Below are 22,631 nucleotides of genomic sequence, written 5' to 3'. Positions count from 1 at the left end.
GTCAGGGCACATGCCTGAGTTCTGGACTCTACCCCTGATGGGGGCTTGCAGGAGGCAGCTGACCGGTGACACTCTTTCATAGTTGACGTTTCTCTCTCTCTCTCCCTCACCCTTCCTCTCTGAAATCAACAAAAACTTACTAAAAAATAAAGCACTGATCTGTGCCATATTTTATTTGATCACATATAGATGTGATATGTAATGTATATCTTTAACAAAAGGAAAAATGAGATTTTAATTAAAATAACAAAATATAAAACAATTATTCTTTTGCTATCATGACAATGCAGGTGATTATAAGTAAAAATACTTAGTTATTGATTTGGCAGGAATATGAATATCTCAGCCATGATTCTTACTATAACATTCACTTGATTTTTTTGACTGGTCAATCTCAAGTGGTTTCAGGATTATTTCATAGTCTGGGTCATCAGGCTTGTGAGCCTTACTTATTTCGTCTTTCTTCAGTGTTGATGATAAATCCTTGCATGGCATCCTTCATTCTTGTTTTCACAAGATTGTCCACAAATTTGCGGTCATTGTGCTGGTACCAGTCAACTTTCAAGCGATCCCGCTCTATGGACTTAATGGAATCCAAAATAGCATGATGTTTCTGATAGCTGCGTAGGATTCTTTCCAGCTGTTGCTCAGCCCTTCGGCCTTCGGGAGGCTTGGCTCTCTAAAATAAAGAACAACTATCACTTTTGATAGATCCAAAATCAACAGCATATTTTCAATTAATCATGATCTCCACCAATACTCAAACTAAATAAAACTTGGTACTAGATAAGTTTAAGTGGCTAAGGTGTAACTTGTTTGATTCTTTGAGCCTATACTTAAGATCAAATCCATCTCCAATATTTCTCAAGTGCCATTTGAGTAAAAGTTCATAGAATTCTAAAGCAAAAAATCTGAATGGGATGCTAGAGATTATCTAGTCAAATCAGAGACATTAAGTGATTTGCTCAAGGTACTTCAAATAAAGCAGACCTGGATAGAACAAGAATTAGAGGTCTTCCAATTCTTGACCTTGATCTTGCCACTCAGTATTCTGTTTCTCTCGGCAGACAACATAATTACCACCATCAAAACACTTTCAATTAAAAGAGGCTACTATGTAGCCGTGACCAAGTACCTTATGGTTAGAGCATGGTCCCAATATGCTGAGATTGCAGGTTTGATCTCTAGCCAGAGCACATAGAAGAAGAAACCAATGAATGTATAAATCAGTTACCAACAACAAATCTGTCTTTCTCTCTCTCAAAAATCAATTTAAAAAATTTATAAGAGGCTGCTACCTAAGTACAGGTGACCCTTGAACAAAACAGGAGCTAGGAGCACACAAAGTCAAAAATCCACCTGTAACTTTTGACTTCCCCAAAACTTAAGTTGTTCCTTGGTATCCACAGGGGAATGGTTCCAGGACCACCACCACCACCATCCCCTACCAATATCTGTGAATGCTAGTCCTCTATAAAAATATAAAAAATTAGATCAGTGCATAGTCAGCTCTCTGCATCTCTGGACTCCAAACTGTCAATCAAAAATAGTACAGCCCTGACCAGTTTGGCTCTGTGGATAGAGCATTGGCCTGCGGACTCAAGGGTCCTAGGTTTGATTCCGGTCAAGGGCATGTACCTTGGTTGCGGACACATCCATAGTGGGGAGTGTGCAAGAGGCAGTTGATCGAAGTTTCTCTCTCATCGATGTTTCTAACTCTCTATCCCTCTCCCTTCCTTTCTGTAAAAAATCAATAATATATATATATATATATATATATATATATATATATATATATATATATATATATATAATAGTACAGGGCCCAGCTGGAGTGGCTCATTGGTTGAGCATCCACCCATACACCAAGAGGTCACCAGTTTGATTCCCAGTTAGGGTACATGCCCAGGTTGCGGGCTCAGTCTCCAGTGGGGGGCATGCAGGAGGCAGCAATGGATATTTCTCTCTCTCTCTCTCTCTCTCCCTCTCCCTTCCTTTCTCTCTAAAATCAACAAAACATTAAAAAAATAGTACAGGTATTTATTGAAAAAAATCCATGTATGAGTGGATATCATGCAATTCAAACCTACGTTGTTCAAGGTCAACTATATATAGAATGTATACAAAATGAGTTGTGAGAAGGAAGAAAGGGTGGGAGAGAGGAAAGAACTAAGGAAAAGTAAAAAAGAAGAGCAAAACTGGTGGTAGAACTTTATTTCTATGTCTGTTGTGCCCAGGAGTTTAATGCAAGGGCTATGCTCCTGACATTTTGGGTAACTTGGATTTCTGTAAATATGTTCATTTTACACAAACATCCACTAAAAAGTTGGAAAGGCATACACCATTTTGAATACATATTGATACATTTAATAAAATCACATGGAGTATATCTTTTTCAATTCTGTATTCCTAGCATTGAACATAATGCCTGCCACTGTCAGGTTCTCATACGAAGGAAAGACAGAAAGAAAACACCACGTTTCTGGGTGGGCCTGAGACAATTTCTGCTCCTCCTAGGGCCACCATTAAACCCACGGTCTTGAGCTTTGTACTTCCAGCTAGTTTTATCCAGTCAACCTTATGTGAGTCATGAGACCCTGGGGTCCTGATTCACAGTAACAAAACTCAACGTATGGCAGAGAGTCAATCTGATCACTTACACTTAAAACGTCATTGTCAGGACTACCAAAATATAAGGTTGGGTCTTGGTAAAGGAGTCTTCTGGAGAAAGAAGATCAACATCTGGAGAAGTCTGATGAAAAGATTAAGGGTTCCGGTACACAGATAGATACTTAGGTTTAACTGAACAAGATAAGGCAAGGTTGAGGTGAGCTAGAGACAGAACATGATGTCGGGAGTAATATCATGGGAATTAGCTCATCCATATCTGAATTACTTAGAGTCTGGAGCCAGTTAACAAAGGACTGTTCTCTAATATGTATGGCATTTTAGAAATGCCGATTCAGTATCAACCAAACAGAGCGGAGTTAAAACTGCACCTGGGGTAGGATACACACAGAAACTCAGGTTCCCAAGTAGACATACATACAAGCTGAGAACAGCAACCAAGTTCCAAGATCATCAGGCATCAATTGTCTTGCCAAGAACCAGGCCCTGAGGCACATTTTGACTGAAGAAGAGAATAGGGTTAGACTAGAGCAGCCGTGGGCAAACCGGGCCGTTCGGCTGTTCTATCCAGCCCGCGGAGCCGAAAGAGCGGAGGGTTCTCTTGCTCTCCCCTCCGCTCCTTTACTTTGAATTTATATTAGTTCACACAAACACTCCATCCATGCTTTTGTTCCGGCCCTCCGGTCCAGTTTAAGAACCCATTGTGGCCCTCGAGTCAAAAAGTTTGCCCACCCCTGGACTAGAGGATAGTGAGAAACAGCCAGAGCAGTAAGCAGGGAGCCAGGAAGCCTTTTAAGGCTTGGGCTTGCTATGCAGGACTCTGTGGCCAGAAAGGACCCATTCTCTGGATGAATAAGGTATGACCTGGAGTTCTCTACCAAGATAATGCCAATCCATGCACAGTCTTGTCATTAAACAAAACTGTCACTGCTTAATGGAAATATAATGTAAACCAGATCTGTAATTTAACATTTCTAGTCACTGCATTTTTAAAAGTAAAAAGACACCTGAAACTAATACAAAATAATATTGAATGTAAACTATAATTGAAAAATTAAAGAGTAAAAAGAAACAGGCAAAATTAATTATAATAATATATTTTATTTAACCTATATTATCATCTCAACAGGAGATTCCAGGCATATTTCAAGTGATCAAAAGTCATGTGTAGCCCTAACAATTTGGCTCAGTGGATAGAGCGTCGGCCTGCGGACTGAAGGGTCCCAGGTTCGATTCCGGTCAAGGGCATATACCTTGGTTGCAGGCACATCCCCAGTAGGGGGTGTGCAGGAGGCAGCTTATCGATGTTTCTAACTCTCTATCCCTCTCCCTTCCTCTCTGTAAAAAAATCAATAAAATATATTTTTTTAAAAAGTCATGTGTAGACACTGGACTCTAAACCATGCTAAAGGCAAGCAAAAAAAGAATTTTATAACTAACTTGTATTTTCAAGGTCACTGAAGGCTTTTGTTACTGTAACAGCTCACATTATAGTTCCTAGTATTACAGTTTACAGTTTAATCTCTTAAAGAATAATGTCTGATATTCTAGCTATGATTCTGTCCTCTACCCCTCTATCCATGACCAGAATAAATTTCCTGCTAAAAAACTATTTTGAGAAGTAAATAACTGGGTTCCTAGGAGGCACTCATCAAAAGGTGGCTCATTTCGCTTTTCCATTACTTCAGGCATTACACCTGTTATTGCTGTGTTCTGGTGGAGTTGTTTAGCATCCAAGTCTCAGCTCTGGTGGCTTTTATTCTTCTCCCACAACTCTGCAACCGCTAACATCCACATTTCTTATCACACCCGACATCTGAGATGCACAGACTCTGATCTTTTCCTTTTCATTTTTCTGTAAGCTCAAAGTATAAGCTCAACGCATTAAATAGGCCTGTTTCTCTGGTCTGGTGGTAATCTGGTGGAACAGAAACCCTTACTGTTCCCAACACAAATAATGGCACCTGACCAATGGCACCAGCCCCTCGGCTCTGTGTTCTGATACCAAACCCAAGGTAGGTAAGTTTCTGTCCCTGATTAAGTCTGTCCATAATTAACTTAAACCCTACAGTCTGTAGAAACTCCAGTGTACTGATTTCAGACCCAATCCTACAGTCCTTGGAGGGAGCAGGTCTATAAACGGACTGATAATTGCTGTGTGCACATGGAACATATAATTGTATCCTTCATTATCCCTGATACTCCCTTCATGAAATGTCCTCACGACTATAGCATACCACCATCTACCGTTAACCTTTTATGGTTTTCTGCATGAGCAGGTTGTTTCTGCAACTAGATAACAAGCAACTTGAAGACAGGGATCAGACTCCTGGGGAAGGGTAAACCTCCCAGGGTCATTGTGTCTCCCACTCTGCTGTGCATGCAGGAGGCACTCAAGCAATACCTCCATAATTGCCTAATTACACGTGGAAGTTTTCTAGCCTGTTGAAACACAGGTGCATGTACCTAAGACCAAGCCAGCTTTCCAGGCAACAAACCCTCCTGTTGCCATCCAGGCCTGCAGGGACACTTCTGTTACAGTTGAGTTTGCACAGAAGTGCTCTATAACCCCTGGCAACCCCTCACAGCCCAACACCCCTTCCACAGACAGCCAAATCACCTCCAGCCCAGACCCCATTTCCTGCTGCCTGACCCACTGCCTTTCCCATGACACACACTCCGCAAATCGCAAGGGACGAGGACAGCCTTTGGGTGTCTTGGAGACTGAAACCCCTCAAGATCCCAAGTAGTAATTCTCCAAATACAGAATCTAAATATTGTAACTGACGCAGGGGAGGGGGAAGAGGGATGGAACACAAAGCGAAATTATCCATCTTTTCAAAACTCAACCCCATTGTATCAGGCACCTGTTTTCCTGAGAGCCCCCGCTGGAAACCAGATTGGACTCAACTAGGTCGGGAGTGCTCGAGGATGCAGAAAGCAGTTGGGCCCCGCACACATCCCCTGCTTACCACCATCACCACTTTGGGAGTGGGGCCCTTAACCTCCCGCTGTACGATGCCAAACCGCTGGCTGTACATTTTCAAGTCCCCTCGGGATGGGGCGGCGGCTGCCGCAGTTCCCTAAGGGTGGCGACCGGCGGAACCAGCTTCCGCGACACAGATGTCAGGTTGCCATGGTGAGCCTCGCGGGGCAGGTGGGTGGGGCGGAAGTTGATCCTGTCACCATGGTGACCAAAGACGCCGGGACTTGCGACTTCCTCTGGAAGCGGATAAGCTGAGTCTGCGCAGGGGACGGGGAAGGGGAAGGGGCCCTCACCATGCCCTTGATTAGGTCTCCTGCGGACCTCGCCCTTTTCCTCTAGGGTTCATCAGAATAGTAGAAAAAAGCTTCCATTACCCAAAGTGAAGTCCAAGATCTAATAATATTCCAATTGGCTTTGCTATTTATATCCTATAACCAGTCGGTCTAAAAGCACGAGAAAGGTTAGTGGACATTTTGTGGGAAGGTTATTAAATTTTGTGGCCATCCTAGGATAATCTGATAATGTAAATCATCACAAGACCTCCTTGTATATTTTTGTAGTTTTTTACAGTAATTTGCAAGGTATTTTTACACATAAGATGTTTGAGCCTCACAAATACCTTACACTCCGACTTTTTAAACAGGGGGCCAGTTCACTGTCCCTCAGACAGTTGGAGGGCCGGACTATAGTTTAAAAAAAAAAAACTACGAACAAATTCCTATGCGCACTGCGGACCCGGACGAGTCGGCTGCTAAGCAGGACAGGCAGCGGCACCCGGCGGGCCGGATAAATGTCCTCCGCGGGCCGCATGTGGCCCGCAGTCCGTAGTTTGAGGACGTCTGTCTTACAGGTTAACGGAACAGCAGATATTATCTTCATTTTACAATAAAGGCTGAGAGCCGAACTGCCTTGTCAGCCTGCCCAACCAGTAATGATAAATCTGTTACTAATAAAATCTTATTACTCTGGGCACAAACCAAGAGTTACACTCGGGGTACTCTCGGATGGGGGGCAGACCTGATGGGCTGGTAGTGCAGTGATAGGAATGGCTGGGCACCATAAAAACCAAGAGTCTGAGTCAAGGGTCACATTGGACCAAAGTCAAGATGTGTGGGTTAAACGTGCAAGGAAATCAGGCTCTGAGAATCCGGGTCCCAGGGAACCTGGAAGGGGCCCTCAGCAGGTGGAGACCACCGCTGTATTTCCAGCCAAGAGCAATGTAGTCAATACCTTAAAGCCAATTAAGAATGACACTTTGCTGCTCTCACTCTAAAGTGGGGGCAGATATAGAACACTAGAATATATAGATTATAGAAAAAAATCAGTACCTAGTCAGTTACTGCCGTGTAACAATAACCAAAGCACAATTATTGTGCATACCATCTTAAGGCTGCAATTTACTGTAAACTAACATTCCTTAATCACTTGTAATCCACCCACTTCAGCTTTTGTATATGGTACTTTTCTAGATTTGGATTCCATTTCCTGAATTGCTGGTTCAGCTTTTCAGCCACAAAATAATGTTTCTTCTCTTTTAATAATCTTTTAAAATAATTTTTCCCTATAATGCTTCTTCTTTCAATTGCAGTTCAGTAAAATACTCATTTTCATTTACTAAGAGTTAATGTAGCCTGAAACAAACAGAAAGAAGTAAGTTAGATGGTCGTCTCGGATCCCTGGACCGAGTCCTGAGGGCCAGCTAGTTCCTTGACCTTTCAGTCCCACGGGTGTCTGGTCACCGGCTGGTCTCCGGACACCAAATCCTTGGGGAGGAAGGGAGGGAATGAAAACACCCTCGGCCAGGCGTGGGCGTTTGGGAAAAGCAGCTGAGATTGGGGGTGCCTGAGGCACCCCCGAGGTCGTAGAGCCCGGAGGATCCCGTTGAAATGAGTTTTGGTGACAGGGGGAAGCTACCCCCGGGTGACACCCGGCTGCCCTGTAACGTCCCAAGCGTTGGTCATGAGCTTGTCTTGCCGCACCCTCATCAGAGGCAAGCCCCGTAATTTAACTCCAGTTCGGTTTTGCCTGTTTTACCACAATTTGAATCAATTTCCCTTATACGGGCGGAGGCCACGCCCCTGGCCCGCCAGGTCCTGTAGGGGTGAGGGGCCGAGTTCCCGGGGCCAGGTGGGATGACGGTGGTCCCACGCCCTCAGGCGGGCCTATCCCGAGGGTGGTGGGGCCCGGCTAGGCGCGGTGAGCCTAGGCATTCAGCCAAACCCCCGCGGAGGCCTAATAGGAATTACTTGCCCAAGGTCCTTGATCAGAACCTGACCTTTATCTTGCCACCCACTATCCCACTTTCTCAGAGGCAGTCAACGCTGTTACCATCAACATGACATTCCCAGAAGATACACTAAATATACGAATCAGTAAATGGGACAACAAAAATCGTTTAAAAATAATTTTAAAATAGAACAGCTTAGAGACAAAAACTATATTATTTCCAATTCCTATTGGGCCCCAACAAGGTTCATACAAGGGCTATCCTCTTGATAGTTTTCTGAATTCTACAAATTCCATGAAAGTTGGAAATCCATTCACCATTTGCAATACATATTGATGTATTTAATAAAATTGCATGGACTCTATCTTTTTCATTCCTGTACCCCAGTATTAAGTTCAGTGCCTACCATGGGCCAGGTTCTCAATAGTGACAGAGCTGAGACCCACATTTCTACTGGGTGGGTTTGACGGAATTTCTGTATTGCTGGGTCACCATGAAATCCATGGTCTTCCTTCCACTTTGCATTTCCAGCAATGTAGCTTTATGGTTATCCTCAGGTAAGTAGTGAGACCCTTTGGAGCAGATTCATGCCAGGCTGGCTTGGTGATGCATCACCTTGACTAGCCTAGGTTTCCCAGAACTCCCTTCCCCATATGCTTCCGGTTAGAATGGGCCACAAGAAACATTTTATGTGCTAACTGCAGGGGAGCGTGAAACAGCAGCATGTTGTTTTTATGCTTTGGAAGTTGGTGCAGGAGCACCAGGCACTGTTGCAGTTCACACGCTGTCATTTATCTGCTGGCTCGCCTCCTAGGTGTGGAGTAACAGGTCAGTAGCCGCTCCACCTCCCCAGGATCCTCCTTCAGCTTCTCAAATTCCTAGGCCAGATGCATATTTAACTCTGTGGTGAAGGGCACCAGTTTCTTCTGCAGGACACCCACATCATCGAAGTTGGAGGTGGTGAGTGACATGGGTTCCAGGCCATCTGCAGGGGGGGTCCAGCTTGTGCTTGTGGGCGCCAATGTGTCCTCGGTCTCCCACATTTACATCCATCTTCCCTTCCCGATTGCCTGCCCTGCAGACTTCAAGCTCCAGCATTAGATGCAAAGACAACAGCCTTAAAGAGACTGTTTAACCAGCTCCCACAATTATGTATGGTCAAATACCTATAAATCCCTTAATATACATATATATACATATATACATATATATATAAATATACATACATACATATATATAAAATCTTTATATCAGTGGTGCTGCTTTTCTAATTGTACCCTGATACACACAATAACCAGATTCTTATTTCATCAGTCAGAATACCAATCAAATCAATTTCACATAGGACATCATTGTCAAAATTACCAGAATACTAGGGTTGGGTGGTTGGATCCTGGGAGGAGCAAGACAATAGCAGAAAATTATCCCGTTGACTCTGGCTGAAGTAGGTGGGACAAGGCAAAGAAAGGGGCAGAAGAGGGTGGCAGAGGGCTGTATCATGAGTTACAGCAGGGAAATAGCTAATCTACCTCTGAATCATCCAAAGCTGCAAGGCTGGAACTAGAGTAAGGCAAGGGATGCACAAAAGCTACAAAATTTAAAGGGGCACACACTCAGTCCTGACCTTGTAAAGCTGGCTAAGTGATGATCTCATGTCTAATCACTTTTAGCACTATGCAAAATATTGGACAGTGAGGCAGGCTGAGCCAAGACTGGCCCTTCGACAGGACTTGAAGCAGAAACTCACACTCCTTGTAGATGGGCTGAGAGCAGAAACCAAGCACAAATGTCAAGGGGCAGGGGACACAATGGTCAAGAAAGATGAGCCAAGCTGACAGCTCTACTTCGAAGACTGCTTTGGCTGAAGAGGAGGAGGAAAACGCAAAATGGACAGCAGCCAGGGTGGAAGGACACCTTTTAGGGTTTGAGGAATCTTGTGCAACAACAGAGACCTGGAAAGAACCCAGTCTGGATGCACAGGTGCTCTAACAAGGAGACCCAAGCACACAGCTTGGCACTCCCTAGACCAGCCTTGGGCAAACTACGGCCCTCGGGCCGGATCCGGCTGTTCTATCCGGTTCTCTTGCTCTCCCCTCCGCTCCTTTACTTTGAATTTCTATTAGTTCACACAAACACTCCATCCATGCTTTTGTTCCGGCCCTCCGGTCTAGTTTAAGAACCCATTGTGGCCCTCGAGTCAAAAAGTTTGCCCACCCCTGCCCTAGACCATGCCAGAGACAGCAGTGTAAGGATTTGTTATAATGCTTAAAATTCATTCATCTTGTTTTTGGAGTTGCTGGAAACTTGTTACTATATTATTACACATTACTGAACTCGGGATTACAGTTTATGGGTTAGTGGCTTAAAGAACAAGGCTTTTACATTAATTAATGGTTTAATTCTAGACTCTATCAACACTAGCTGTTTGACATTGGACAAGTTATTTAATTTGTGAGTATGTCTTTCCATCTGCAAAAATGGGCAAAATCAGTCTTCCTGAAAAGACCATTCTGAGAAATAAAACTGGGTCCCTAAGGAAGAACTCACCAGATTGCAGTTCCTTTCCTTATTTATTCACATTACATTTTCAATTGCTGTCTCCCTGAGGAAATGTTTAGAGACACTGTCAGGTCTCACCCAGAAGCCATTTCATATTGATGAAGATGGCCTGTTTAGCTTGTTTGTGGTGGCTCTAATTCTACCCCCCAGCCCCAATCCCAGCTCCTCCACCCCTAACAGTCAAACTTCTTGTCATGTTCAGGCTTCTGGGATTTGCACCATTTGGAGCAGATGCACCAACTTTCTACTTTCTCTTCCTTTCTTCCTTACTTCCTCTATAAGCTCAAAGGACTGAACAGGCCTGCTCCTCTGGTTTGGTGGCGTTTCCAGTTCCCACTGATTCCTACACAAGCCCTGGCCATCGCTTTACGGTCCAGCCTCTGAGTAGGTCAGTGTTGTCTCTCATAAAGCCGGTCTGTAAATTTCACCTTGAATCCTACAGTCTGCAGAAGCCTCCAGTCTACTGCTTTCTAGTTCCAGGTTTTTTAAGGTCCTTGGACCTAGAGAAGAGGGAGCAGGTCTGTATGTTGAAGGTTGTTTGCTATGTAAAAAATGGAGCATCACAAAACCATTTCCTACTCTTCTTCCCCTTAATTATTCCTTCTCTCTCTCCTAAAATCTTCCATGACAAACAGCACATCACTCCTTTCTTTGTTATATGTAATGATTTCACACTTAGGGAAACTGTTTCCCTGGTCAGAGTATAAGTTCCCTGAAGGCAGGAATACTCCTGAAAGACAAGCCTTCCATGGTCATTGTATTCACTGCTGTTATCACCCACACTGCAGTGTATCCAGCAGGGACTTAATCAGTAGCTCTGTAATTGCCCAAGTGCAGATGGAGGGACTTCTGGCCTGCAGAAACTAGTTTGTAGGAACAAAAGAATCCAGGTGCTGAGGTCAATAGTTTACGTTGTCTATGTCTGGGGCTCTATGTGGGGCCTGTCATCATTCTGCAGAAAGCAGCATTCTCTGTCCTCTCACTATCCCAGTCCTTACAGGCACCTAGCCTTCATCCTGTTGCCAGGCCTGCAGGGACAGTTCTGCAGAGCAGATGAAACTGTCAATAACCTCAACAGGCCCAGGAAAGGCTCAAGAAACATAGCCTAACCCCCTCCAGGAGGTTCAGGACTAGCCCAAGATCACACACTTGTGTGTCGACCCAGATCTCCTGCTCATCCACCACTATCCAGCCCACCTGGTCATCTCTTGGAGACTCTAAAAGCATTGAAGACCCCTAATGATGATTCTCTGAGTACAAATTTAAAGTCTGACTCTTGCTGGTTTTTTTCTTAGGGACCAGGCTTTCCTTCCTTTTTTCTTTCTAATCTCATCACAGGACAACAAATCCTCTCCCTTGACACCCCCCCCACCCCCCAAGATGAGCCCTGACCTGGACCTCAGGAAATCTCTAGGGGCCTACACATACCTCCTCACTGATCATGATCAACACAGTGTGGGGCCTTTACCCCTACTGCACCATGCCAAAATACTCAAGGCTCAAAACTCAAGGCCCACATCTGACCGGAACCCACCCCATCCCCACCCCTCACTATACGGGCCACACCTTGGCAACCAGACTGCTGTGTCCCGAAGACGGGTTCCACCCAGGCTGAAAATCTCCGTGATCTGGGGAAGAATTAACATCATGGGTCAACATGGCTGGTTGGGTTCAAGTTAAGTCAGGGCAGGGTGCGGTGTCCCCGAGCACTGACCACTGGCGTGCCAGCCCCTCCTGCCTCCTCCTCTGGGGCCGAATCAGAGGCTGAGTCATCCTTGCTCTTCTCTTTGTCCTCCTCAGGGTCAGGTGGCTCTTGCTTCACAAGTGGCAGGCCTGAGTCTACTGCCTGGGAGAGGTGGGAAATAGGCAACAGTCAGAAAAGCAAGGTTGGCCTAAGGAAAGAGTCTCCTATCAGCCAACCTGTCACTGTGCTCATAAACCCTTCCATCACACTTCGGCACAGAAAAACCATCTGTCTAAGAATTTTCCCCACTCCCCTCAGATTTCCGTTTTTCTATTAGCTGGGCAGCAAGGCAGGCAAAGCTAGTTGCCTGGGGAAGGCAGAGGAATTCTGTGGAAAGGCTGCAATCAGCACACCCATTGCTCGGCTCAAAGAACCACCATCACGGCTCACCATCACTCAGCTCACAGATCACCCATCACTGAGCCCCACCTTGCTGGGGCAGCCACGCAGCAATACGGGAGAAGTCAGGATGGCTCTGCCTGGTGTCCAGTCTTCCTGAGCATCCACCTTCTCTTGCTTCACCTGGGGTAAGACCACAACCCAACTCAGGCCAGGGCACTGGGCCCCCTGTGTGAAGGAGGATTGCAGCAGACTTGGTCCCAGCTTCCTGGAACAAGGCTGGACAGGGTTGGGAAGGGCAGGTTGAGGTGGGGCCCTCACCTGCAACAGGGGTTCTGTGGAAGCTGGGGCAGGGCCAGGTACCTGCACAGGACTGCTTGCACCCTCTCGTAAGAACACAAGGTCAGTGCCAGGCGGGGGCAACACAAAGCCATTGCCTGCTTCCTGTTTCACTGGAGTCTGAGCTTGGTTTGTTCGGACTGTGGGCGTGCCCGAGGGGGTCTTCAAGGTATGGCCTACACGGGGCCGTCGAGTAGATCCTGGCCTCTTTCGACGAGTGATAGGTGGGGGTGACGCTGCCCCATCCTCAGACCCTGCCCAGACACTTGGCAGCAGGCGCTTCTGTGAGAAGAGGTAGGGTGTTATGGTCACCTGATGCAGTGACCTGACCACACTACCCGGCCCTGACCAACAAGCCTGCTGATCCCCCGACTAGTACCAGCAGAAAATCTGCTTACATATGAGCCCCTTATCACTGAGCCTGCTTGTCTCCTGTTACCAGTGCCAATGAACCCAAATTCCTCATTTACATTGGCTCGATGTCTAACTAATCCTGGACCAAACCCATTGCCCCACTCACCCCTCTGAAGCTGCAAGACCCATCTGGCCTGTCCCACCCACCACTCCCAGGCACTGGGGGACCCGGCCTAACCTAAAGTGCCCACCTGACCCTTCCTGCCTTACCCACCATGGCAAACTGCAGGCATTGGCGCCAACGACACTTCTGGCGCTTCTGGTTACTGCCCCCGAATTTGGGCTTGTCGAAGCAGAAGTCACAGTGGCCACAGTCCATCCGCCGCAGGCAGGCTGCACAGGCCCCACACTTTCGGTTCTGCCGGCGGTTTGTGTAAGGTTGCTGGGGGACAGGGGAGATAGGGGTACTGTCGTTAAGACTAGTACAGTACTGTTCCTGCTGCTCCTCCACTAGCCCCATGGGAGGGAACTAGACGCACAGTAGTCTTAGCCTGACTCCCACTAGTCACACATCAGGCGCTATCACTGTACCAAATACCTCTCGATACCATTAGCACTGTGGCTGCTCCAACACAGTATCCATTACTCTATCTGCTAGTCCCCACTAGCTACCAAGACAAGGTCTTTGACCTCCCCACCTCTAGCAGGATTCTGCTGACCCTATATTAGCACCTACCACACCTGCTATGTCTACTTGCCCTATGTGAACTCTGGTCATCGTGACAGCTTTTTCTCTTTTAGCCCCACCAGAATGTTACTTCACGTGGCATTAGGTACTATCACTGCACCTGGTGATCCCATATTAGTCTCTCCCCATTGTCTGCTTATCCCATACTGGTACCCATTACTCTGCCTTGCTCTTCCCCTATTAGGCCCATTGCAGCACGTGCTTCTTTGGGCTTAACCAAGTGCCTTAGGAGAGTCTAGACTTGTCCAGGTAAGATGGGGCCACTCACTAGCTCGTCCTCGTCTACACAGTAATAGATGAACTCAGCAGGTGATGAGGGGCCCAGGGCTCTGGGGTGCTGCAGAGGCAAATGGGGTGGGGTCATGTTAGGTACTGGGTAAGATTAGGGTTGTGCCTTCCCCCGCCCTCTAGGGCCTCACCAGCTCTGGGGACTCTGGAGGCTGAGGTGGGGGAAGCGGAGGTAGTGGCTGGGTTCTGGAACGCCGCCGGGCAGCCATCTTGGAGTCACAGCCTCCCCTGCGGCGGCTACGCTTACCCTAGGAGAAAGCCAAAAAAGTAGGTTAGTTTAGGCATGGTGGCACCAGGCAGACACAGGACCCGCCCTCCCCGCCCCCACCACCACCCAGGAATGCAGAAAGCATGCGTGGGACAGACAGGCAGAGTGGGATGGGGCACTCACAGCAGGGGGAGCCACAGCTAGGGGAGGGCGTCGTTGACATCGCTGATGGTGGCGACGCAGGCGATGGGCAAGATGCTGGCAGACAGGGGCAGGTAGGTAGGGCCAGGAAGGTGAGAGTAGGGTAAAGGAGAAAAGAAGACATGAGGTGGGCAAGGCCAGGTTGGGAGGAAGCAGCAGCAAGTTTAACAGCAGAATGAGCTCTGCCCCAGCCCTGGCCCCACCAGCACCGGCCCCTCCAGCCTGACTCACTCGTAGGCAGCGCCGCTGGATGCACCTCCACTGGCGCCTGAGACCAGGGCGGGGAGGGCGAAGGCAGACTCGGCAACGGCCACAGTCCTCTCGGGTCTGACAGCCCCGGCACACTCCACACCCTCGGCTCTGTTGGGGGGCCAGAGGCGTGATGCACGGGGCTAGGGCTAGGAGGGCCAGGGGCTAAGGTTAGCCTTGGGCCCACCCCACCTGCCCAACTCACCTTTTCCACAATCCTGAGGCACCGTCTCCGCTCACACTTGCAGAATAGCCCTGAGGCCACATCATGGGGCAGCTGCAGAAGGCAGGTGGAACAGGCCCCGCAGTCCTCGGTTACCCGACAAGCTGCACACTCTCCACAGCCCACACGCTGCAAGGAATGGGTGGGGCAAGGTCACAGACTTAACAGAGTGACTCCAGGAGCACTGCCCCTCAAGGATCTGCTGATCCTACGTTAGCTCCCATCACCATGTCTGCTAGTCCCCCATTTGCTTCATCACTGTATCTGATCATTACTGATTAGCCAACATCATTGAGGCCATCACAGTGTCTACCATTCCCATTAACCTCATCTACTAACATCCTATTAATGCCCATTACAGTCTGCTGACTGCAGCTAGCTCCCTACAAAATAACTGACAACACATGGATCCATCACCATTCCTTCAGACCCTCCACTAGCTCCCGTTACAGCTTGCTCCCACCATCCACTTGTGAGGAGGAGGCAGGTCACGCTTACCTTAAACATCCTCTGCTCCCGGTTGAAAGCAATTCTCTGCGCTGGGGGGAAGGAAGATAAGAAGAGGTGAGGAAAGGGAGCATCAGATATTTGATCTCATCCAATGGCTCTGCCCTGACATTCACCGTTCAATGTCCAGCCTGACACTGGTGTCCTAGACTGACACCAGAACTATTCCAGCTCCTATCTCCTCCGGTAATAGGGGCCACTCACCTCTGCAGTCCTTGCACAATGTCTTGAGCCGCTGCCTTCCGGTACCATCCCCTGAGAAGCTGATTCCACAGTTCTCACAGTGCCTGGGATAGGAAACATGAGTGTGGGGCCCTGAGTACACCCCCAACCACAACCCTCACCCACTTGGCTCACTTTAGGCCAACACTCACCCAGGTGCAGGGAGCGAAGCTGGGGCTGTGTCAGCATCAGCCTTGGTTTTAGCCCCTGAGGCCTCCTTTCTAACCTCAACCCTCTTGGGTCCAACCTGACATTTTCGAGCTTTAACTGGCTTCGAAGGCTTCTTCCGCTTCCTTCCGGGGAGAGCCAAGTTTTGGGCCTGGAAGTAAGAGCAAGGGCAGGAAGAATGTAGGTCAGTGGGTGGGTTTTAGGTGGCTCAGGCCCCCCTGGCATCTGGGTACCCCACACTGTGTAGCACCTTGGGGGCTGGATAGCACAGGATGCCTTGTTTGAAGTCGAAGAGGGTGAGGTCGCACGAAGGGCCCAGGTATCGGATCAGCTCAACTTTGCTTCGGATCCTGTCTCCTGTGGGGCTGGGGGTGGGCCAGAAGTGATAAGTACGCAGGTGGGGCCATTGCCCCTCCACCTACACAATTCCCCCAGAGCGGTGGACAGGCCTGCAGGGCTGGTGGAATACAGAAGGTAGTCTGGATCTGCTTGGCCAGGCCCTCCCCCAACTAACCCTCAGTAGCAAGAATATTAAAGGTATATAAATACCAGCAGGTATACAAACATTAATTAATAATATAAATGCAAATGAATGTGCACGTATTTACTAGTATAACGTATAATACTAGAAGTATTCTATGTAAGTTAAAATAAACACAAATAGGAACACTAATACATTAAGTAAAATGTAAATGTGTTAGCAGTATATACTAAATACACAAACAAACAAATTTATGTAAGGAACAAATGTTTACAAATCTACATAGACAGCCCTGGCCAGGTAGCTCAGTTAGTTAGAGTGTTGTCCTAATATGCCAAGGTTGCAGGTTCAATCTCCAGTCAGGGCACATACAAGAAGCAACCAATGGCTCAGCCAGCATGGCTCAGTGGTTGAGCATCGACCTATGAACCAGTACATCACAGTTCAATTCCTGGTCAGAGCATGCCCAGGTTGCTAGCTCGATCCCCAGTGTGGGGCGTATAGGAGGGAGCCGATCAATGATTCTCATCACTGATGTTTCTATCTCTCTCTTCCTCTCTGAAAGCAATAAAAATAATCTTATATAATAAAATGTTAATATGCAAATTCACTGAACGGCAGAACAATCGGTTGCTATGACACGCACTGACCACCAGGGGCAGACGCTCAGTGCAGGAGTTGCCCCCTGGTGGTCAGGGCACTCCCATAGGGCGAATGCCCCTCAGCCAGAAGCCCTGTGCTGGGCTCATGGCTGGCGAGCGCAGTGGCAGTGGCGGCAGCGCTAAGGACGTCCGATTGCCTGCTTAAGACATCAGTCAGACTTCCTCCGAGGGCTCCCGGACTGCGAGAGGGTGCAGGCCAGGCTGAGGGACCCCCTGAGTGCACGATTTTCAGGCCTCTAGTGTGTGTGTGTGTGTGTGTGTGTGTGTGTACATATATATATAAAAATATAAAAATATATAAATATATATATATGAAGCAACCAATGAATGCATAAATAAGTAGAACAACAAATCTATGTTTCTCTCTCTCCCTTTCTCTTCCTCTCTCTAAAATCAGTCAATTACATACATATAAAAATGTGCATATAAATATACATACAAATAGATGTGTAAACAAATGCAACTACATACAAAATAAAAGTTTAAGTAATTGATGTTAGGACACAATACTCCACAGGTCTCTTGCATTTCTGTATGCTTTGCAAGAAAGGCACAAACTTGTCCTTTGCTATTAACTGTCTTTTCAAGGATGTTTATACAGTAAATAACCTTGGAAGGTAAGAGGAAGGGTCTCCTAGAGCAAAGGGAAGATATCCTTACTGTCCTAAACATTACAAAAGACTGAAGTCCTTAAGCTTGGGGTTCCTTACCTACAATACAACCCAGGGCATGTGCAGTGGTAGTTAGCCTTCTTCATTTCACCCTGTCGGAACTGGCTTTCAGGGACTCATTCTGGACACTGCTACGGCTAAGAGTAATAAACTCTTCCATCTCTGACCCAGGAATCTTATATCTCCCAACAGCACCCACAAAACTATGACATTCACTGATATTGAACTTTGATTTACTGATATTGAACTCAATTGCTGTCTTGACCTAATTAGAGTAAAATCTCTGATCCTTTACAGTTCTTTTTTTTTTTCTTTTTTTTTAAAATACATTTTATTGATATTTTACAGAGAGGAAAGGGAGAGGGATAGAGAGCTAGAAACATCGATGAGAGAGAAACATCGATCAGCTGCCTCCTGCACACCTCCCATTGGGGATGTGCCCGCAACCAAGGTACATGCCCTTGACCGGAATCGAACCCGGGACCCTTGAGTCTGCAGGCCGACGCTCTATCCACTGAGCCAAACCGGTTTCGGCCCTTTACAGTTCTTGATAATTGCACTTACATTTATAAATGTTGGAAGTTTTATATGCTAAAAATATGTGAATGTAAAATTAAATATAAGTAAATGTAAATATATTTGTAATTTTATTATTCTTACAGGAAAACAGCAACTTAGACCAAGTTCAGGAAGAGAGTAGAAAATTTAACAATGAGTATATCACAAATATATCTTAAATTCTTATGCATAAATTGTTTATAAGTATGTATGTTTATGACTTATAGTCAAATTTCATTATTTCTGGTAGTTTGTTCTATAAAGTCAGCTTGAACACTGCATTAGTGAATATAGAACCACTGCTCCTAGTAGAACTACAGGTTGGTTCCTATGAGCCTGTGGTCACAATATTTTTGTAAACTAATCCTATGTAACCTTGTTTTATGTGTGTTTCTGTGTCAAAATACCCTATTTAATATAATCTTCTTATAAATAACTAACTGTGTGGTCTTTGAACAATGTAAAGCCAGGAGCTTTGAAGTTCATCTGCATCATATAGGTTTTTTGGCCAATGTCCTTGTAAAACAATCCAGTCTCATCAGTATTGAAAACCTACTCTTCTACGTAGCTGCTTTCCCACATAACACTTGGCAGGTATTTTTAAAAATCTTCTGCAGACTTCTAATCTGCCTTGCATTTAATTTAACATTTTTCACAATATATCACCTTTGAAACGTTTGAGATAGCCAGCACTAGTGGCAACAGGTTTAACATTTTCCTAAACCTGAGCAACATGACTGTCACTTCTGGGCTTTTAGCCTCATAATGCTCCCCACTACACTTTATTGGTCAGCATCTCATAGATCCACACAATTAGCCAGTCTCCCACCTTTTCCTACTACTTTCTGAAGCAGCTTCGTGTACAAATTGGCAAATTTCCTCTCCTTTTTCTAGATGTACCACACTTTTGATTCACTGATAATGAACTCACAGCTGACAATACTGCAACTCACACCTGAATGAAGTTTATTTAACACTAGTGCCCTGGTGCACACATTCGTGCACATTGAAAGGAAATTAATTAGAAGGTGGCCGGCAGGGCAGGACTGGGTGAGAAGGGCCGGACAGGCCCTGGAGCCAACCTCCCGTGGTCCCTCTCCTGCCAGCCGCACCTGGGGCAGTACCTCTGCTTGAAGGGTGTCTGCAGAGTGGGTCCCTCCGGCAGGTGGGGTCCCTCGCCCTGTCCTGTGGGGATCGGCCCAAAACCTGCTCTCCCACATTCCCTGAGGGGTCCCGGATTGCAAGAGGGGGGTTCTTGGGTGACACACCCCAGAATCAGGCTCCCTCCTCTCTCGTACCAGGGTGCGTCATCCGAGAACTGCCACTGCCAAGTCATGGGAGATCAGCGGCTCCTGCATTGAGCATTTGCCCCCTAGTGGTCAGTGCACATCATAGCGACCAGTCGTTCTGTAGTTCCGTCGATTTGCATATTACCCTTTTATTATATAGGATGTATTTTCTCCTACTGCACATCACAGACTTCTTGCACTTACTAGTAGAACACTAGATAACACTTCAGCACTATGCTTAAGAGCCATTGCAAACAGCACAAAAATTTGAAAAACACAGCACTAAGTAGACCATGAAAAGGACTTGTTTATAGTACAAGTGCTGGAATAAGAAGGCTTTGTTCAACCTGGGAATAGGTGCATCAGGCTAGTTAAATGGTTTTTGCTGCTCTTTGCATGTCCACGAATGACCATGAAAACATAGCTGAGTAATGACTTTGGGGGTGCAAACAAAGTGTAGTGAGCGGGCAAATTTACAAATATGGAATCTGCAAATAATGATCAAATGTATATGCATGACTTTAGCCCCACCCATAAATTTAACCACACCCCAATTTTACTCTGCCTAACCAGGCTAAGTCCTACCCCTGACTCTGCCCACAATCCAACCAGTACCTCTGGTAATAGGTGTCTGAGCGTCCGCAGGTGGCACCTGACTTTCGAAAAACCTCACGACGCTTCCAGCCGGGGCCCAGGGCTGGGCAGTCCAGCCACTCCTCAGCCATGGGAGCCACAGGAAGGAGCAGGGGCCTGCAATATGGAGGAGGCAATGGAAGAAACTGAGCCTGTCGGAGGTGAGATGTTGTGCCCCAGGCCACATAAATCACTGGTATCTATTAATACTTGTGCAAAACCAGGGACCTGCTGTAATAGTAATAATTTTCTAGTTTATAAGTTTGTAATTTTAGGGTGAACTCTTAGAGTGAGATAGTAAGGGTCAGACTTGACCACTTAGGTAGCCAGCTCCCTGTGTGTGTGTGACATAGATAAAACTTACCCCATATTCCTCCTGTACTCCACCCATAGGCATGACATGTTACTGATAACACTTGTGTGATGACGTATGTTACTGATAGCCATCTGGACTGCCGTGGGCCAGAACAGGCTTAAAAAATGGGTCCCTGACTTCAGACATCGATCATCCTCTTGATCCACGCTCCTTGCTGCCTTGCCCCATGCCGAACCTCGGATCGCAAGACTTCAGTCGCCCTCCTCCTGCTGACTCGACCCAACCAGACAGCCTGCCACCCAAAGACAGATCTACCGCTGCCCGCAGAGGACGCCACTCTTCCCCGGGGACCACGTGAAGTCTGAGCCCACGGCACCAGGAACCTTGTGAGTAATAAAGTGTGCTGTGTGATTTGCAACTGCATATTCTTGTGTGGCAAATTCCTCCGGCAGTCTTAACTATATTAATATAAGGTCAGATGATAATGCCTACCCTCGGTCCTGCTTGCTTAGAGTAGTCTCTTCGCTAGCAACTACTTAATGTCTGAACACCTGCACGGTTAAGTTTATCTCAAGGGACGCCTTGGATAACGCCCCATATGCTCTACTCAGACACCTGCCACAGGCAACTGGCCAATATAAGGAAGAGAAATCCCCATTCCCACCAATTCTTCCCTGTTCTGGCCCGGGAGCTTGACATTCGTCATCCTCTTGACCTGGAAGCCCCATCCTCAACCCAAGGGTTCTCATGCCTCACTTTCAGTGCACTGATCCCATTCCTTCCTCCCCATCCTTTGCCTGAAAGCCTGTCATTTCTCCCCACTGCCCACCTAGGAACCGTTCACTCTTCCTCCTTACTTCTCCCCGTCCTTGGCCCAAGAGCCATTCTCTGCCTTTGATCTACTGGCTCCCTATTCCTCCCTTTGTCACCTCCATACTCGCCCTCCTCAGCTCAAGAGGCCCCATTCATCTCGCCCTCAGGCTGCTTTCCCAGCTCTAGACGTCAGTGCTCCGATTCCCATTCGCTCCGTTCTTGACCCAGGAGTCCCGTTTCTCTCTTTCCTTCCCTGTCTGATGTCCTCTTATCCTGCTCCCTCAGAGTTGCCTCGATTTCCTCTGTGTTCTCTACCAGAGTCCCAAACTCCTCCATATCCCTGCCCTGAACAGCCCCTCATTGCTTCTGTTCTCAGCCTGGACGTTTCCCTCTCTGTCGGCGATCTGAGCCACAGTCCTCCCCGGTCTCAGCTCTGGGACCTCCCACTCCTCTCCTCTGTAGTTAAAAAGTTCTCTCACTCCTTCCCTCCAGCGTCCTCATCTTCTGTCCCACTCATCAGCCCCAAAGACCCGGATTCTCCCCCTCAGCATTCTAAACGCCCCATTCCTCTGTTCTTGTCCCAGGACCATGCCATCTCTAACTGTCAGCGTTCTGACACCCTCTCTCTCCTCATCCTCCATTAGCTATCCTGTCCCTCCCTTTCAAGATCCAACGCCCCCAGGTCTCTCCGTCATCTTCCTGAGAGGTCCTCGTTAATCCCCTCGGTGCTGAACACCCGTTCCTCTCTCCTCAACCTGAGAGGCCCCGATATCTCCCCTCACTCCTCTAACTCCTCGTCCAGAATCCCGACACCGCCACTGTCAGCGTCCTGAGCCCCAGTCCTCTCCGTCTTCCGCCTAAATCTCCCTATTCCATCCCCTCAATATTCCGAAGCCGCCATTCCTCCCACTCATCGGCCTGCGGGCCTCCTCCATCAACGCAGCGAGCCTCACTGCTCCACACTCCGCCTGAGCGCTCTCCACTTCCACCCGCGACTCTCACCAGCTCTGCACCGGGCCGGTAGCTTTCACAGGTCTAGGTCCGCGAACCCATTACGAGGGTTCCCGCCAGTGACTCCGGCCTTGCCCAGCTCCTCTTCTTCTTCCTCTGCAGCCGCTCCAGCGGTAGCTGTCGCCGCCGCGGCCGTTCGTTGCACCCGAGACCGGAAATCCGGGGCCCACCCCCAGCGTTCCGCTCCCAGAGGGACGCCTGCGTACT

General features: G+C 47.4%; 1 protein-coding gene across 27 annotated transcripts in view; it reads right to left on the bottom strand.

Moving 5' to 3' along the window:
* The window catches only part of MBD1 (methyl-CpG binding domain protein 1), a 40,182-nt gene extending 17,551 nt beyond the window's left edge, over window positions 1-22,631 (bottom strand). The window contains exons 1-17 of one of the 27 annotated variants that reach the window (XM_080683616.1): window positions 22,416-22,577; window positions 20,267-20,401; window positions 16,241-16,355; window positions 15,975-16,141; window positions 15,805-15,887; window positions 15,592-15,632; window positions 15,076-15,222; window positions 14,853-14,981; window positions 14,604-14,678; window positions 14,344-14,460; window positions 14,193-14,261; window positions 13,451-13,618; window positions 12,805-13,104; window positions 12,574-12,666; window positions 12,115-12,246; window positions 11,967-12,028; window positions 8,006-8,916 (exon numbers count right to left, since the gene is read on the bottom strand). In XM_080683616.1, coding sequence (XP_080539742.1) covers window positions 8,784-8,916; window positions 11,967-12,028; window positions 12,115-12,246; window positions 12,574-12,666; window positions 12,805-13,104; window positions 13,451-13,618; window positions 14,193-14,261; window positions 14,344-14,460; window positions 14,604-14,678; window positions 14,853-14,981; window positions 15,076-15,222; window positions 15,592-15,632; window positions 15,805-15,887; window positions 15,975-16,141; window positions 16,241-16,355; window positions 20,267-20,376 — 1,941 coding nt within the window. In that variant the 5' untranslated portion in view covers window positions 20,377-20,401; window positions 22,416-22,577 and the 3' untranslated portion in view covers window positions 8,006-8,783. Of the gene's footprint in view, window positions 1-449; window positions 680-5,600; window positions 5,775-8,005; window positions 8,969-10,089; window positions 10,901-11,945; window positions 12,029-12,114; window positions 12,247-12,573; window positions 12,712-12,804; window positions 13,105-13,450; window positions 13,619-14,192; window positions 14,262-14,343; window positions 14,461-14,603; window positions 14,679-14,852; window positions 14,982-15,075; window positions 15,223-15,591; window positions 15,633-15,804; window positions 15,888-15,974; window positions 16,142-16,240; window positions 16,356-20,266; window positions 20,402-22,415 lie in introns of those variants that run through there. The other 26 variants (XM_080683594.1, XM_080683605.1, XM_080683619.1 and 23 more) reach the window with 26 other exon arrangements.

The sequence above is a fragment of the Plecotus auritus genome, assembly GCF_963455305.1.
Source record: "Plecotus auritus genome assembly, chromosome: 8".
Lineage (NCBI taxonomy): Eukaryota > Metazoa > Chordata > Mammalia > Chiroptera > Vespertilionidae > Plecotus > Plecotus auritus.
The sequence above is the reverse complement of the archived record's forward strand: the minus strand, read 5'-3'. Positions and strand labels throughout refer to the sequence as shown.